The sequence below is a fragment of the Mesitornis unicolor genome, unplaced genomic scaffold (assembly GCF_000695765.1).
Source record: "Mesitornis unicolor isolate BGI_N332 unplaced genomic scaffold, ASM69576v1 scaffold32014, whole genome shotgun sequence".
Lineage (NCBI taxonomy): Eukaryota > Metazoa > Chordata > Aves > Mesitornithiformes > Mesitornithidae > Mesitornis > Mesitornis unicolor.
The window spans coordinates 31,842-49,972 of NW_010179960.1; the positions used below are offsets into that span (position 1 = coordinate 31,842).

Below are 18,131 nucleotides of genomic sequence, written 5' to 3' on the forward strand. Positions count from 1 at the left end.
AATGCTTCCAGGGGAAAACAAGGAGACAAGTGGTCAGCGGTCTTGTGCAGTGTCCTCCCTTCACACCACCTCTGAGACCCCCTCCAAGTGCCCTCTCCTCCACCACCTTGGCCAAAGACAGGGACTGTCACCCCTGAGCCCTGCTGTGGAGCTGGGGGGTTGAGTGTGGTGGAGAAGCAGCAGCGAGGCCAGTACCAACTAGAAAGCCATATCCCACCCTGCTCCTGTGGCTTCCAGTGAGATCCCAGCCCTGCAGGACCCCAAACCTGCAGCTTTTCTACCATACCTGCTGTCAGGGCCACACCACACGTCTTCCTCCCACAGCACCAGGCAAAGGAATCCTCCTGCCCTACCACTGCTCTTCACCAGCTTCTCCACCGGTGGGGAGAGCGCGGAAAAGGTCACCCCACTGATCTGAACCCAGCGGTTGACGGCTGCTTCCCGTCTTGGGAAACACCAGGCTCCCTGCGCAAGAGGGAGAGGAGGAGGGGGCACCTTCCTCATCCGGGAGCACCTTTCTTGGAGCAAGCCCTGCCTTTGTTTGAGCTGGAGGTGGGGACCTGAAGGGCCTTGAACAAAAAGGGTTTGGTGGAGCTCAGGGCTGTGAAAGCCACAGAGAGGCAGCGCGGAGCAGCAGGTCCCTCCCTGCACCCTGGATGGTCCAGGGCCTGGCCAAGACACAAGGATTTTGGGGTGCCAAGGAAGCTTTAAGCACCATGCTCACCTCAGACCTGCAAGAGAAAAGTTTCTGATGGTCTTTGCAACTTTGAGGAGAAAAGAGGAAAAACCCAGCTCTGGTTTGCCTCCCAGGCATTGCCAACCAAGGGGCACAACACCAGCCAGCAGCCCAGGGTTCAACATGGGTGTGCAGTGGTGGCGGACACCAAGCAGCCCAGAAGCTGCTTTTACAGTCCCAGAGTGAGCTCACAGAAAATGAATGAATGAATTTCTGAATGAAGCAAAGTACCACCAAGAGTGAATTCTGGCACAGCACTGCCATTTTTCATTGCTCTATAGTCTGACAGGGCAGCAGGACAGAGCACAGCTCTTATGGGCCCAGCAGACCTTTGAGGTTGATGTACAGTGACCATCATCTGCCAACACCCACACCCCACAGCTATCGGCTCCCAGAGGGAAGGAATCCACTTCCTTACAAAACAGCCAGTTTGCCTTTTTTTTCCCCCTTCTCTCTCCAGAGAGCTTGCAAAACTACCCATCCCTTGAACAGCTTTCCTGTTTAAAATCCACGTTTCATTGCCACCTTCCTTCGAGACGGACCCCGTTGGCCATGCCTCCCAGATACCTTGTAGGTTCGCTGAACAGAAAGCTCCTCAGGGCCGGCACGCACAGAAATCTCCCACACACACCCCAAAACACCCCCTGGCCCAGGTGGCAGCTGCTCCCCAGCCGGTGACACAGCTGCCAGACAAACACAGCAGCAGATGGCAACCCTTCCAGGGAGGGTCCACAGAGTTCAAGTGACCAGATCAAACACGAGGCAGAGGGACAGCAACGCCTCGGCACCGTATTTAGTGAAAGCAGGACATGATTCCTATCATTTCCTGAACACAAACGCTGTCTGTAACAAAGGGCCACCAAACCCTTACCTAGCAGCATTAATATATTTAATATATGAATATCAGTTGTATTAATTTAGCATTAATAAGCAAATGAAGCCACGACCACCAATAAAGAACCTGTAGGCATGGACTAGACCCCTCACCTCACCTTATGTCCCTCCTTTTAGCCCCTTTTCCAGCTCCCACCTCAGTCTACAGCCCATGTGACCATAACAGCCCCATGGTATCTCATCCAGGCATGCACATCCCCACACCACCTTCACACCTCAAGCTATTTGTTCTCAACCCTCAAGTGAGCCTGTAGCCGTGATTAAAATAAATTAAAAAAGCAATGAAAATTTAACTTCCCCACCTCAAATTTTGTAAGTAGATATTTAACACCAACACACCTGATGACATGGATGGGCACCTTCATTAGATTCTTCCCCATGTCTGCACCATCACTGTCTTTTCATGTTTTTACAGCCCACGGTTGAGGCTGGATCTGGAAAAAGTGATGTTTGCAAGGACGTTACTAACCTGAAGGTGTGCCACAGGGTCAACAGAAGCCAGCAAAGCTGCTTCAGGCTGCTGCAATCGCTTTCTGCCAAAGCCTCCCCCCATAAATAACAGACGCAAGCACAAGGAAGCCTCTTGTGTTAAGATTTAATAATAATAATAATAATAATAACAACAACATTTCAAAAACAATGAGTGCATTGTACACAGAATCTGGTATTCAGTGCTTCTGATGGACCATTTGCTCTGCGAGTGTCAGTGGACTGAAGACCTGGGGAGTGGTAAGTGGATAAAAAACCCAGCTGGGACATGTCTCCAAGGAGGGCAGGAGAGAGGGGGCAGCAAGAGGTTCAGAATCGAACAAAGGTGGCATCGATCTGCCGGACAGTCGGGAGGGCCAGCATGATTTTGCGCCGGTACTGGGGATCCTTCTGCAAGGGGTTCCGCTCCAGGTAGACAGTTTCCAAGTTCTTCGCTTCTTTCAGCTCATCCAGGTCGCTCCAGTTCTCCACCTGGTTGTCGTTCATCTGCAGAGCACACAGAGGAACTCTCACACTAACAGACACTTCCCAGCTCTGCCCAGTTAGCAGGAGCCGAGCCACACTGGTACTGCGCAGGATTCCCAAGGGGCAGGAACGCTGCACAGCCTTCACGCATGGACAAGACGACCCCGTCCACATGAGCCTTCTCCTCCAGCACCGCCAAAATGGGCTTTCCTCATCTCAGACCCCAGGCCTCGCTAACCATCTCCAGCTTCCCACACTGTGCGGAGGTGCCCCCCACACGCTCCACCCTTCAGGCAGCATATCCAGTTCAACCGCTGTGCTGGGACAGACCCAGCGAGACACCAGGACTGTCTCTACACAGTGTCCCAGCCTATACACTGCTCATTTAAGGGTTGGGAATCCTTATGGCAAGACTTCCTTCCACTGTGACATCTGCCTTTACTTTCAAGACTTCCCAGGAAACATTAAAAAAGGTCCAGAACTGACATGCACCCACAGGAACCTGGGACCTTTGCACCCCGTTTGCTGTGTGGCAGACAGGAAGCTGTGTCTTCTCCAGCTGCCTCCCTCCAGCCAGCGCAGCGACAGAAAACGGCTTCATCGCTGACATGGCCGGGGCTTCCGCTGAAGGTGGCTTTGTAGTCAAGACCCTGAACTAACTAAGACTCTGAAGAAAACCCGCTCTTGAATCCCGCTACAGCTGCCCACAACGTTACTCCAGCCAAGTCAGCCGACCGTCAGCTGTCTCACCAGGGACATGGTACTGGGAAACTGATTCCCACAGTATCTAGGGTTTGAAACTCTGCTGCCTGGAAGTGTTAAAGAACTTTGTTACCTGGCTTCAATTCTACAGTCATTGAAAAGAATTGACATTAATGAATGCAACACTTGGTCACACCAAAGACAATTCTGCTTTTTATCAAAAAGCACATAACCTTTTAAAGCAACGTTAAAGTGGAAAAAATCCAGGAGGACATTTTCTGGGTTCAGCTAACAGATCTTGGCCGATGCTCTGCTCTGACAAAGCACTAGCACTAGCGTTTTTGCAAAGGAAGTCCAATGAGGTTGGGATCTTCCCTCTACTTTCTGTAAAATGAGTGGAAACAGCTGTGCAACGCCATCTTCTATAAGGGGAGCAACAGCAAAGAGGAAGACAGGAGGAAATTGCAAAGGATCACGACAGGCATGACGCCAGCCATGCTGTACTCTTATTTTTACCACCCAAAAGATGTGATGGCAAATGGGTTTCTCAGCTCCTGTTATTTAAAGAGATCGCACCACTAGTTGTCTGCTAAGCCATGCTGCAAGACAAGCAAAATAGTCCCAGTAGCCAGGCTCTAGCTTGGTTTCATTTGCTTTCCACTCCTTTTATCCCAGCCTCTGCCCAAGAGTGTGAATAACCAAACTCCAAACGGCAGACATTAAGCAGCACATCTCTCATTCTCAGCCCAGGCAGAAACTCTCCAAGAGTGAGAGCATGTGCCAGCTCGTGAACATCTGCTGCTTTTTCCCCCCAAAGATGAGCAGATCTGTACACAGCTCCCAAACACAGCAGGGTTCTGATGTTTCAGGAGGGGCTGCCTCTGCATATTTCCTGACCAGACATCTGAATGACAAAGGGCTTAGCTATTGCGGGTGCCAGAGAGAAACAAGCAATCCTGAACAGTGAACTACCTCACAGGAATGGAAGCAAACCAAAAGCTGCTTTCATTTTCTTCATGCTTATAGTGACATACTGATCCTGCTCTAAACAGGTACCGTGCTCCAGTGCAATGGTGAGGCAGTATCAGCTTCCCCATTGCACTGTCATGCTCACTTAAAGATGAGATCTGCAAACATAGGACACAGCAGAACTGTTTCGTAACCACCACAAGCGTGAAGGCAGGGCCTATTTCCCAGCCAGAGACAGGCTCCTTACCAGTAAGCAGAGCCCTGCAAATAATTTACGCTTGGCTCTTTCCTTAGGTGAAACCATCATACGCTATCCATGCAGATTGTCAAGGTCTTAACACTGGTCACCTGAACAAGAAAGTTTACTCCAAGACACACGTGGACACCCCCCCCCACCACTGCTCCCCATCACAGGGGCTTCTTTCACCGTTGTACAGATGGCTCAGGGAACAGCTCCTGCCCACACTTACCCAGAACTCCTGCAGCTCTGTTAGGTGACTGATATTTTCAATCTTCTTGATTCTGTTGGATGCAATGTCCAGCATTGTCAGTTTGTTCTAGACAAGCAAACACAAAAACGTTACACTGGATTTCCTTTCGTCCTCTGTCCCACTTTTTTCAGGCACAGACTTGAAAACTGTCAAAAGCAAAGACACATTATTGCCAGCTGCTCACATGCAGCACAAGAACTTTCACTGCCTAAACACAGCAAGGGAAGACTGCTTTAATTAAGCTGGGTTACTGACCTCCCAGAAGCCATGTGACAAAAATGAAAGCAATTACTGGCCTGATGGCAACTGCCAGCCAAGGCCTTCTAAGAAGTGAGCCTTCCTCATAGTACATTAAGAGGAATGCATTAAAAATCAGATCATAAATGTCCTCTCAAGCAGCAGAGTTGAACAAACTTTTTGCAGCAGGAAACTCAAAAGTTTCAGAAAAAGGTTTTTTTCTGCCTTGCACACAGCCAACGAAGTTCCAGATCATCTCTGCTCTCTGACAATGCCATCTACTGTTGGGCCAGAATGAAAACACGACAGGCTTCTGTGAAATCAATCCTATCCAGAAATCTAAAAATGTACACTGACACGGAGGCAAGTCACATGCCATGGCTTCTCTCTTACTCCCAGCTCCAGTCATTCTCCCACTGAAGAGAACTCATGGTTGCCTACAGTCTGAAAGGTTGCATCTCCATTGCTGAAGATCAGCCAGGCTGCAAGAACCACATCTTGTGCTTCCCCTCCCCAGGCCGTGAATACAATCCTACTCCAGAAGATCTAGAGGAGCTTCACCCATGCAAGATGTTTTAACATAACTGATATTTGGATCTCTGTGGTCTTTTAAAGATACTCAGGACCCTACGTGTAACTGGGGAAGCTGAGGAACATAAATATCCAGAAAAGCACAGCCACTAATAGGAGCAGCTTAGGGTAACAATTCTGCCGTGCAGTCAGCAAGAGCCTGCTCACGTTGTTCTCCAGTCCCTCGATGACTTCGATGCCATTGTGGCTGAGGTACAACTCGCGCAAATTCACCAGGCTCTGCAGCCCCTCGATCTTGGTCAGACGGTTATTCTGAAAGTGGAACAGCAGTTTAAGTCCACTCTGAACAAACAAAAACCCAAGTGAGAAAAAGTATTTCTCTGAAGTACAGATGGGAAGGGGAAACAGGCTGCTTGAGTCCCCTCTGATCTCACCACCTCAGCTGGTTTGATTTCTGTATCACCAATGCACAAGGAGCTATGGGAGGTCAAATCTCTAAGTCTGGAAGAATCGGACTCTGACCTTCCTATCAAAGGCTGTAGCCTGAAAGTTTTCCCCTTGGTGTCCCCTAGGTCTCTTGTGGAAAGGTCAGAAGGGAAGTAAAACCCTGATACACTCTGCTGTACTAGCAGAGTAGATGTCCTAGAGAATAATGATGCATACAGGTACTACAGCACATGGCAAGTATGACTGTCTCACGATCAACTGTGAAGGAGACTCAATAGAATAAATCATCTGAGTATCTTTTATTCCACATTTTAAAAAGGAAGGAACTTTCCCTAAGCTCATTAAGGACAGATTTCATCCAACACAGGCTTGTTCCCATTTCTTCTCTCTTCAGGAAGAGGGTAGTGACACTGAGCCCACTACCATTATAACGACTTCCCTGGCATAGCTCATTTGATGTTATTGTAACATACTAGGAAACAGTAGTGCAGGAAGGAAACGGGGGATAACACTCATTTCCTGTTCTCTTGTCCATAAAAATCAAACATTTGTTTTATCATTTTATCAGCGTCTGTCAATCTCATTTAGTAGAAAAGGATGCGAAAAGACAGCACAGAAATATCACACTTTGTTCCAGTGCAGGAGCTTGACTCCAACACCAAAGGCCTGCTGGTTCAGAAGAGCTTATCATAAATGACAAGGCAGTTCCTGCAACGAAGGCTGTTCAAAACGTAACAGCACAGAGCAGAATCAATACCTGTATACTGAGCACAGTCAGGTTTGTCAGCGCATCCAAGTTCTGGAGCTTGGTGATTTTATTCTTTCCAAGGAACAGACTGTCAAGATTAGCCAAGGCGTCGATGTTTTCAATCGCCTGCAAAATGACCACAGGAGACAACGTTATTGCTGTGATGCAAAACTCCAACCTGGAGACATAGCTGGCATTTTACAGCCTTGACCCATGGAAAAACAAGCCTGCCAACTCCACACCACCAAGCACGCACAGGGCAGAGCAAGTGCAGGACTTTGTGCAGTGACAGCAACCTTCAGCCTGTGTGACAGCTGCCTTGTGGCACCACCATTCACTGGTTTCAGCAAGGGCCACGTCGCTTTGTCCTGGCTGCTGTCTCCACTGTCTGGGCAGCAAGAGCAGAGAATGAAAAGGCTCAGGGAGCACTGAAAGGGACATTCCCTGGGCCATGAGGTGTACCCAGGGCATGAGATACTCACTTGTGAAGCAAGAAAAACCTGTCACTAGTGACTGTAAAGAGAATCTGGGAGGAAAAAAAATACAATTTGCAAATTTAGTCCTGACCATCAGTGACTGCATAACATAGAGGCAAGCTGCTTAGCTTCTCTGCACAACAGTTCCTCTGTCATAAGCAAGGTTAACTGTCTCATATGCATTAATATATTTAATACTGGCTATATTTACATGCTACTGGCAGAACACATACACATACACTGTAACAGTTCAAGTGCTGAGCTCAGCCTTCAGTAGAAGAAAATAAGGATCTCTGTAAGGTATCAAGAACTATGTTCTTTATTTACAAAGGAATGGGCACCAAAAAGCATGAACAAAAGAGGTAAAAAAGGGGAAAAAAAAAGGGGAGGGGAAAGGGTGAACTTAGAAAAGGCTCCTGTAAACAGAAGGAAATAAAATGCAGTGAGTTTTTGCAGGAGAAAGCCTCTTAATTAAAAAAACCAAAACTCTGTGCTGTTAGAAGGGACAAGAACTTTAAAAACAGATCTCAGCTCACAGAAGATTAACAGAGAAATAGACACACGTACAGTGTGCCTTGTGCATCTGTGCTCAAGCACCTTGCGACACCTCAGCTTTTCCACAGCCTTCTTGCCTGGCAGTTTCAGAGACCAGTAACGCTGGTGAGTCAGGCCACTGAGTTCCAGCATCACTAAGACTACTCTGCGTGTGCACATTTACCTGCACGTGTATAAAGGAAGGAAGCCGAAGATGGACACAAGCACATGCACTATGAACTTCGAAAAGGAAAGCATCTATTCCACCTCTAACCCAGAACTGCCAACAGACTCAACACAAGGTGTTTATCAGCTCATATTTGGATTCACCCTCCTCCTAACCTGTGGACTTACCCCTGTTTTGACCTTGCAAGAAAATAAGAGATTTGTTGCTCATGGGTAGCTCCACCAGCCCTGAGGAAGAAATACTTCCGATTCTGAGGATACTGAGAAGAAACAGTCAGGGGCAAAAGAAAAAGCAACTGAAAGCTATAAAAAAAGCCACACTTAAGTTAGAGTATAAAACATGGAGACGAGAAGAGAAAACCTAAAGAACAAATGAAGAAGTGCTTGCCTTACAGTTGCCTCAGTCCTTTGGAAAAAATAGTATGAAAGTGCATCAGCTCAAGCCTAAAGTTCTGCTTCCCCACCACTCGCACAAAAGGGACAGCAGCACAAGTGCCCAGCAAGTTGCTCCAGGGTAAGCACACCCCAAAAGGTCAGAGTGTGCCACAAAATGATTACGACAGCGTTGCTGCAGCAGCTTTAGTGCTGTGGGCGAGTGCATCAGGCACCTCAGAGCCAAGAGGGCTCTGCCCAAACTGAGTCCACAGGCTTTTATCCTACAGAGTTAAGGATATGCCTACATGTAAAGCACACAGCCAGGCCACCCTACCAACAGAAAACTGTTAAAGGGGTTACAAATACCATGAGCACCAAATACCTAGCCTAGGCACAGGTTACTGACTCCAGTAAAGCAATTAGAGCAGAGCTGTTTGAAGAAGCCAGAATAGAATTAACAGATACACAGAAAACAAAAACGCTAAATAAAGTAATTGAAGAAGCTTGTGTTACTCACACAGTAGTAACTTTGGGGTTTGGGTTGTTTTGTCAATATACTCAGCATCGACACTGAGCAAACACATGTAAAATAAATCTAACCTAATTGGTTAAAAGATACTTGGTTTGACAACATTGGCGGCACTGTATCACAGAAGTATCAATTCAGAAATGTAGCTGGACTTTTTTTGCACAAGGCAATGATGTTTACATATGGAACACAGCACAGTTTTGCTTAACCCAGCTTCAGAAACGTATGGATCAGGGTGCTTAGCCTGTTGTGTTTCTGAATAAAGGAAAGTGGTTCTCTCTCTAACTCACGTTCCCCCAACCTGTGCATACTCCACTGTTTCTGGTCACTCATCTGATCTGGCTGATGTTCTTAGATGTATTCCCCTAAGTAATTTCATTTCCAAAGTAGAAATTCCTGTGGATGGAAAAGAAGTCAGTCCAGTCAAGCTTTAGGAGCAAAATAAATTTTTCCTGGTTCATAAAAGCAACAAACATTTCTGTCTTAAAAGGCTGTTTATAAGGCAAAGTTTGCTTCTTTTCTAGAAAGAGAAGTGTGCTTCCACAAGGCTTGAAACACAGAGGACAAATAGCTATTTTCCAACTTTGCTCTTTCAGCCTAAAAAGTCATTTTTCAGAGATTGTAAATGAGGAGTGCAAACTTAGACAATTTTAACATTGGAATGCACTCATTTGTTAAAAGTATTTTCTTAAGTGTGTATAATTGAAAATGCTTTGCATGTTGCAAATCTTTCGTGTCATTTGTTTCACCAGTTCTCTTACAAACTGGGCAAAATGCAGAAAAGTGTACCTTAAGGAAAGGAGAGACTACCCAGAACCACTTCCCTTTAAGAGGCACAGATCTTAAATTATCTAAAGTGAAAAGGTCACAAACTGCACAATTTAAAAAAAAGTTCTCAGCAGTACAGCATTTGGTTTTTCAGGCATTTCAGAGCAAAGCCTCAAGAAAACCTTTTCCTGAGTGTGACTGACTAACACAGCAGGTTATCAATTACACATACAAATTAAACCAGAATTAAATTTGCATTCAATAGGTTTTATCGACACAGGAATAGCCTCTGGGAAGGTAAAAGAAAACAATGATTGCAAGTTTTGACAGTCTTGGCTCTCTGTCAGGAGGAAAGCATTGTCTGCAAAAGGCAACACACAGCGGATGCATGAGTTCATTAGAGAGAAACTCATAAACAATAATTTAGTAGCCAGGCATAGATAATTAAAGGATCCAGCATGCGCAGCAATAAGTGATTACACATTAAATGACTGGACAATAAAAAGAACAAAATTGCAAATAAAAGTCAATGAAGTGCACTGTCAGAAAAGGCCAATTCCAAGCCAAAGAGCTCAAAACTCTGCAGCTAACATCTTGGAGACCAAACCTACCCGAATTCGATTGGATCCCAACTCTAACATCTGTAGCGCCTGCAAGTTGCTCAGATTCTCAATTTTGCTGATTTTGTTGTTAACAAGGAAGAGCTTTTTAAGTTGAGTAAGCCGATCTAGTCCTTCAATGTGTCGCAGAACGTTAAAGGAGATGTCCAAGATCCTGTGATAAAACAAAACAAAGGTTGCTTCAGTCCAGCAGAAACGGATGACTCTAGAAAAGGCACTTGTAAATTGGTGGGGAACCTCACTATCTGCAGGGATCAAGCACTTTGCCAGGCCTTAAAGCTAGTTTCAAAAGTGTCATTTCTTTTTATTAGAAATTACAACAAATACAACTTTCAAAATACTTCTATAGTGTGCCAGGAAAAAAAATACTAAAAGAAAGAAATCTGCTGCATGCTGAAGACAGCCATGATTTTGCCCTGCCGTGGAGCTGCCACTGCAGGAAGAAGCCAGTCTTCACAACTGCAAGCTCCTTGGGAAAGGTTCGTGCCTCCAAGATCTGCCTGACGGGACAATGTCAAGGCACCCCATAAGCGTGAAGCAGTTATGGCTGTGGGAAGCAGGTCAGTGCTCCTCACCCCAGGGGGAGCAGTTTTGTAATGCACCTCCAGAGTGACCACAGACAAGTGCCACAAACTGGGAAGAGCCCTACTCCTTCCCTAACACACTCCAGAAAGTCCTAATCTCACCCGAAATCTCTTGTCATGTTTTGCAGGAAAACCTGTTACACGAAGCTCTTGCGGCCAAGAGCAAGGGGTGCCTGAGCGCTTCTGCACCTGCACAGAAGCAGCAAGCACCTACCCTCCTCACTGCCTCACACAGCATGCGTTTCATTTCCAGCCGACTGTCCCTGGTGAGCTTCAGGATAACAAAACTAGTTTACTGCACAGTTTAAATATCAATAGAGAACAGACGTGATCCTTCACAGAGCTCCCAAATGAATCACGAAAAAAGTCTGGGTGATAAATACCGCAATAAGTACAGCATGAGTAATCCAGCAAGTGGCAAACCACCCTCAGCCTAATCCTGGTGATTCCCCTGGACTCACTCAAGCTCCACCAGAGACTCCAAGTTCTCAATCTTCCGAATTTGATTGTCATAGAGATCCAGTTCCCGCAAGGTCTGCAATTGTTCCAGGTTCTCAATGCGCTTAATCAAATTCTGACGGAGACACAGAGTCTAATAGTCGGGAAAAAAGTTTAAAACATACAGGAAAATGGATATGAACGACACCACGTAATGCCTTTTGGCATGCAGACAATAGGGTCGGGCGTTTTTTCCTCCATTAAGTTTTGTTGGCATTTTGTCTGTTTGTTGTTTTGGTTTGGTTGGGTTTTTTTAAATAGAACATTGTCTTGGTTTATTCCAGCTCTACAGAAGGAAATCTTTCTACCACAAAGACGGTCAGACACTTTACCAGCAGCCCAGAGAGGCTATGTAATCTCCATCCTCAGAAATACTGAGGAGCTTGTCTGGAGAAGGCCTTAAGCAGCATGCCTGAACTGGCCCTGCTTTGAGCAGGGGTTTACTAGAGACCTCCAGAGCTCCTTTCCAATCCACATTATCCTACGTCAAGCGTGCTGTGCAAGGACAGAATGTATGTTGGGATGAACCCTGATGTGTTGTCTCTCATCCACTTCCAAAACCAACTTGCAAAACCCCAGGATTTTTATTACTATTTGACAAATGGGTAAACACCACCTCCTTCAGTTCAACATGAACTGAACTCATTAGGATCTCAGCCAAAAAGGGACTCCTCTATCTGTCCTCTTACAGGTCAGATCTGCAAAATCTCTAGTTCCAAGAGGCATTCTCTATTCTTTAGGACTGTTACCTTCACCTTCTTGAGCACCTCAAATCCTTCAATCTTCCTAATTCGGAAATGATTCAAGTCAACATCCTGAAAGAGAAATGGAGGAATTCAGCAGCTGCTTCAAAACACTCTTCAAAGGTCAACCTGGGACTTTGTTCTAAGGAAAATTATAGTCTTAGAAAACATGTAGCTCATTAAAATTTCCCTTCAAAGAACTTGTGAAAATTGGGTTTGGTACATGATTTTACCACCACAGGCAAAGCATGCGGCCTAAGCCTGTCAACTGCAACCACGGTATTTGCAAAAAGGCAACAGCCCTTTCCCGAGTCTGAGCATTGTTTCGCCAGAATTAGAAAACCTTGGCACTAAATTCTGAATTTGCCGAGACAGACAAATTCTGCTGCCCAGCATGAATAGCGTTGCACAGAATTTTCTTACCCACTCTGCTAGGGCTTAAGCAGAACACACCTTGCTATTTCCAGTTCCAGGCCTCAGATGCACAGGAACCACTGACAGTTCAAGTAATCAGGTGGTTCTATGAGCATTAACTCCGACCTGGCAATCAGCCGAAGCACTTCACATCTGTGCTGTGCAGCCCCAGATGTTCCAGTTTTGCAGGTCAGCCAATCAAAAAGAAATAGCGCACTTCACCACCCCAGCTCAAAAACTCTCCAGCTAACAGGCTCGTGAGGCTGCCGATGCCAAGGCACATGGCCGGTTAGGTAGCTATGCCTATGACAAATCCAAGTCTGACAGCAGAAATTAGTTTATTAAAGATATTCTCACAAAAGCTCAATAGCCCATTAATAATGCTTGCCTCAGAGCTACACTTTCAGTGTCTCCATGCTTAACTTAAAGTTCTAACTTGTTAAAAAAAATCTCAGCTACTGATCATGAATAAAACACCTCTACTTCTAGCCTAAAGGCTCTGAATCAATGCCAGGGAAGATCATGGTCGCCAGCACCTTCAGGAAAATGAGATCTTTCAACCAGGTTTCAATACTTGCTTTTGCCTACCTTTTCTTCCTGCTGTATAAAGCCCATAAGAACAAAAATCTGCCTTTACCTCAGCTTCCGGGTCCAGGCTAATTGCTTCCATGTCCACTGGTGTCTCCGCTTCTCCTGTGGGAAAAGCGGATACACAATAAACTTCTGCCACCTGATAGCTCAAGGCAAGATTACCATGGCTAATGTCCAGAGAAAGAGAGAGCAAATGCTCCTCGGAAGACAAAACACATGAGATGCACAGTTCAAATATTCTGCTGCGTTTAAAATACACTTCACCAATTTGGCTTTCTTTGTGATAGCTGGTTATGGAAAGAAGCTTTCTTAACAACAGAATTTTATGCCTAGATACAAAAGACAGAAAGAATAGCGCCTTCTTCAGCCTGCCTGTGTGGCTGCTGAATAACACTGGTTTAAGACTGATCTGGCCAGGATTCCATTTCTTTACACTTCGTGCCATCATCCCTCTGAAGAAACACCACGCAAGCGCCTATGCTCCTCCGACAACCTAATACAACATTGCCAAGGAGGAACCTAAACTGTCTAGTGACACTGCCAGGAATGACAGAGCACCCCAGCAGTCCCACCCTTCAGCTTTTCTTTCATAAATGCTGCCAGTCTATGTCAATGTTGTGCACACTTTTGCATGCATCTCCCTTCTTTTGTTTGACTGAACTCACTAATATGCTAGAAAACATTGTTTAGCACACTGCATGCATTTCCTTGGGAAATGCCTTTATAGCACTGGAAGACAGCCCAACAGTTGCTGTGCTTCTATCACAGCACAAGAGGGAGCGAAGGTTACTGGATAAATTCATGTTGAATAATTCATGCCCGTTGTTGAAGTGTGCTGGTTGCATCGATCTCCAAAGAAAGTCTAATTCGACTTTGTAAAGCAGACACACAACACGCAACCCCTCTCCACTTCATGTGTGTAGCTTCTGTATGTACAACCAAAAAAATGAGGAAACTTTAGTTACAGCCAAATCCCAAAGGGTCTGCATTAACTCCTACATTACTGTACGCAAGCTCATTCCATTAACCCAGGAGAAATTGCTATTTTCACAGCCTAGCATGGTTACAACAGCCTTGTAAACACCCCCAGTACTTAGCAGCATTTTTCCTACTGATGCTCAGCATCGTAAGCAGTATTGTAAGGATGAACAGTACGAGCATCACATTTTTTAATACTGCCACCAACGCCAAGGTTTTGATAGCTCCACACACCATCCGTTACCTTGCTGTACCTGGGCTACTGCTTTTGCCTGCACATTCAAACAGGAAGAAGCATCATCTGAACCAACTCACAGCAGCTAATACTGAAAAGTAAACCTCTGTCCTTCATCTTTTAATATTCTTTATAGCATTAAATATGTTTTGGGGATGCAAAATGAGCTGGTGGGCTTGGTGAAATTGAACGGCAGTCTAGAAATGCCACCAAAACTGACGTGCAGACATACACCAGCATTTTAGCAGTGGGCAACACTTGAGTTTTCTTACTTTAATTCCAGATCAGGAGCTATGCATTCCGCAGGGGAGTGGGATAACCTACCCTGCTGCTACCAAAGCTGGATCTCTTTGACCTAGGGTGCAAAGGCTGCCAGAGCAAAGTGCTCCAAGCCAAACAAGCACCCTAGCTGAATTTAGAGCCAACAGGAACACAGGCCAAGCTTGGAACAACAGTTATTTGAGATATCACATAAAAAACCAAACTGTGCCCCTTGTATTAAGTCGTACTAGCAGCGCTCATGGTAAAGAAACTTCTACATTTGAGAACGGTTGGACAACTTGTCCAACAAGTTGCCCAACAGTTAAGCCAGTCATGTGCACAGTGAAAAAAAAATTCTGCAACGACGACAAGAAAATTCCCGTCCAAAAAATTCTTTGACCTTTTCTGGCTGGCAGGCTCCTCCATGTTTCATTATAGGTCACTTGTATGCATTTGGTTTCAGCAACGTGTTAAACACTCTATTCTGGGATCAGGCAAAGGGTGGCTCCTCATATTTTTGCCACACAGCTCTGAGAGACCAGTCCTGGTAGAGCCAGTGCAGGAGAAAAGCTCTCAAGTCCAAAGGTGCAAAACTGAGTCACACAGGACATGTATCGAATACACTCAAATAAAAGCACCTTAAAACTGAAGACAGAGGCACAGGCATTTATGTAATAACACCAACTCTCAACGTTTATGTACTGTGCATAAAGCACTCTCCATACAGCAGGCTGAGGCCTGCACACAGTTAACACCGCTAAATCAGTAGTGGGATGAGAACATTAAAGCATCTTTTCTCTCAAAGAAGAGAAACAATTTGGTTCTAGCAAATTTACAGTCCTATCAATCAATATTTTATTTACGAACCACGTGGACATAAAATACCCTAAAGTGGCCCTTCTACAATCACTTTACAAACAGAACTGCAATTCACTTGCACGCAGTAAGGATGCAAACAGTGCTTCAGTCCACAATATTTAACACTGCAGGTTTCCGAAGGGATAAAAAACATTGCTCCAGCAGTGAAGTTACTTAAGCACATTTTCACGTAACCCATGCCTGCAAGCTACACAGCTTTGCAGAGGTAGGAAAAAAAAGACGACATTCAGGAAACCCAAATTCCGCAGTACAGAATGGTAGTTTGAGTTACGTAAGTTCACAGTACCACAAGCATTTGAAGCAACTAAAAGCCCAACTCCACTTTTTAACTGCACATGCATGAAAAACATTAAAAATAGCTAAGTCAGAAGCTTTCTAAACGTTGGCGCTATTCTGCAGAGAATTAGCTAAATGATGAATTTGAAATTTCAGCTGCTCGAGCTCTTTCTATTTCTGATCTCCTGTTGAAAAACGTGGAAAACGCTTCATTTTCCTTTCAGCTGAGACTCAAAGCTGGCTGCTGAAACTAACTCAAATGTTCCAGAATTATTCCTCTGCTTTGGTTTCTGCCCTAGCAGAAGTTTTCTGAATCCCAACAGTTTGGAAGAAGTAGTAACAACGCAGTCATGACATTAAACAGTACCCAGTGTAATTCAGCGACCAAATCTGAACGCGTTTTTCTTCCCTTCACTGGAACAAAAGTACGTCACTTGGAGTGTTTTCTCTAGTATTATACTTCCCAGGGGAACAACACACAAAACAACCTCAGACACACAGCTAAACTACGTCAGCTGAACAAACACTCGCTGCTACACGCGTGCAAAGGAAAACCGTGACTGACTGAGCGGCGTGGCTGCGTTACTCATCCAGTGCTCGGGATGCGCAGTTTGCAAGGTGCACTCTCACCCTCTTACACACTTCACCACAGCATTTTTTAATTAATATTAGGGCTGGTTTGTGGGGTTTTTTTTTTACCATCAGCAATGAATTAAACCACAGAGTTAATTTAGTTTGGAGATGTGATTTAAAATTCTCATAATAATTTACTTGTTTGGAAAGTACCTCTGCAAACTCTAATGGGCCAGGTTACGATGAGGAGGGATCAGTGGGAGACGCGCAGCCAAAAAGGGTTAAAATTTGCCACAGAAAATTCGCTGTGTTATTTTACTTCCGTTTCCAGACCAATAATAATCACATGAACATCTCTGTCAATGCAGAATGCTCTTACATCTCCGATCGTCAGCTAGCACCAACGGCCCAGATTGTACCACACTCAAGGTCTTCACAAATGGATCTGCTCTGATAAATTCTGTGCAAGCTACTGAAAAGCAAACCTCTTCATTGAAAACGCACAGGCTTAAAAAGTCCATCAACATTTCTACCCAATGCTCTAATACAAACAGTAAAATCAGGAGCAAAAACTTAAAGTCAAAAGGATTCAAACGGATAATTTTGAGACATCTTAGAATTTTTAAATTAAAAAATAAAATTGATAGCTTCCTTCAATCTACCTAGCAGTAGCTGTTTTTGCCAGAAATCTGGCAACTCTTCAGGGAAAAAACTACATACACTAAAGTAGAATTATGAGAAGCTGACTTTGCTTATTTCTAATTAACATTTCCAGCATCTTGCCACAGAAAGTGACTATGTTTCCACAAAAAAGTCTGAATAAAGGCGTTTTGCATTTTGATATGAAAGACTTCAAAGACAAACGTGGATGGATAGACAAATAAATAAGAAAAAACCAAAAGGCTTAGTATCAGCAGTTCCATAAAAGGAAGGCAGCTTTATTTTAGCAATGCTAGCAGTTATTTATTTTTTTAAAGAAGATTGCTTCTGGGCAGATTTGCATCGTAACTAACATCGATACAGCCACCACGCAGCCACAGGAAACACCAAGGACCAATACGCGCACACTGCCACGCATCTCGCTGAGGCAGGACGGTACCTGCGGAGTTCTCGCCGTTCTGCTCATCTCGCAGGCTCTGCTGACTGAGGTCTGCTACGATGCGAACTGCTTGCTTCTTCCCTTCTTCGTCTCCCGACTCCTCCGATTCAATCCGCTTATCAACTGCACAAGATACACAACAGCAGAATTAGGCTATCTGCAGCACTGGGGTGGGGGCAAGAAGTAGCAAGCAGATATAATAACCAGGAGTCACATATACCACTATGCAGTTAGTAGAAATCCTAAGTTAACTAAATGAAAGGTTTAGTCTTAAATAAAAGGCCTCTTACCCCTTGTTTCTACTTTGATTTTGGATGCACTTTTTCCTCCCATCACATCTTCCTAAAACCAACAATCTGGGAAGAAGACTGGAGGAAAAAGGAAATTTCTTAGATCAATGAAGTGCAATTCCAAAGATTACGGAGATGGAATTAGAACTATTACATTTTAAAAGCTTTTAGAAAAAAATAACAAAAAACAGTATCATGTACTTTAGTACCAATGACACAAAGAACTGAAGGTATATATAAAAAAAAATTTAAAAATCCCTCAACCATCTCCCCAGCACAACCTGTGAGATCCGTTCACCACTTCCCCAGCCACAGCTTCGTGGCCACCCTGGCGACCTGAAGCTCCTCGCTTCTCCTCGGACCCCCCTCAGTATCTGCTCTCGTTTCACACGGGTCGGCTGAGGAAAAGCGACGCCGTGTCAGGGAATTTCGCTCTTTTTTATCTACATTTTTAAGTCTTGGTCATTTCCACAAACCCACTTCTTCCACCTCTCGCGTGTGGAGCTCCCGAGG

At 44.9% G+C, this 18,131-nt stretch overlaps 1 protein-coding gene across 1 annotated transcript; it reads right to left on the bottom strand.

Annotated features, from left to right (window-relative positions):
• Positions 1 to 2,210: 2,210 nt before the first annotated feature.
• On the bottom strand, positions 2,211 to 17,697 carry PPP1R7 (protein phosphatase 1, regulatory subunit 7). The gene is made up of 10 exons (XM_010182961.1): positions 17,619 to 17,697; positions 17,329 to 17,451; positions 13,074 to 13,129; positions 12,029 to 12,094; positions 11,243 to 11,373; positions 10,189 to 10,351; positions 6,719 to 6,835; positions 5,722 to 5,826; positions 4,726 to 4,812; positions 2,211 to 2,605 (listed from the first exon to the last, which is right to left on the bottom strand). The coding sequence occupies exons 1-10, from the start codon at positions 17,659 to 17,661 to the stop codon at positions 2,429 to 2,431; spliced, it is 1,068 nt and encodes a 355-aa protein (XP_010181263.1). The 5' UTR covers positions 17,662 to 17,697; the 3' UTR covers positions 2,211 to 2,428.
• Positions 17,698 to 18,131: the final 434 nt, after the last annotated feature.

Excerpts from the sequence above, each read along its gene's own strand:
- PPP1R7 (XM_010182961.1), bottom strand. The coding sequence starts at position 17,661 with ATGGGAGGAAAAAGTGCATCCAAAATCAAAGTAGAAACAAGGG. Across the intron at positions 11,374-12,028 it reads AGGTGCTCAAGAAGGTGAAG|ACTCTGTGTCTCCGTCAGAA; the intron begins GTAACAGTCCTA and ends CCCGACTATTAG. Across the intron at positions 4,813-5,721 it reads TCGAGGGACTGGAGAACAAC|AACAAACTGACAATGCTGGA; the intron begins GTGAGCAGGCTC and ends TTGCTTGTCTAG.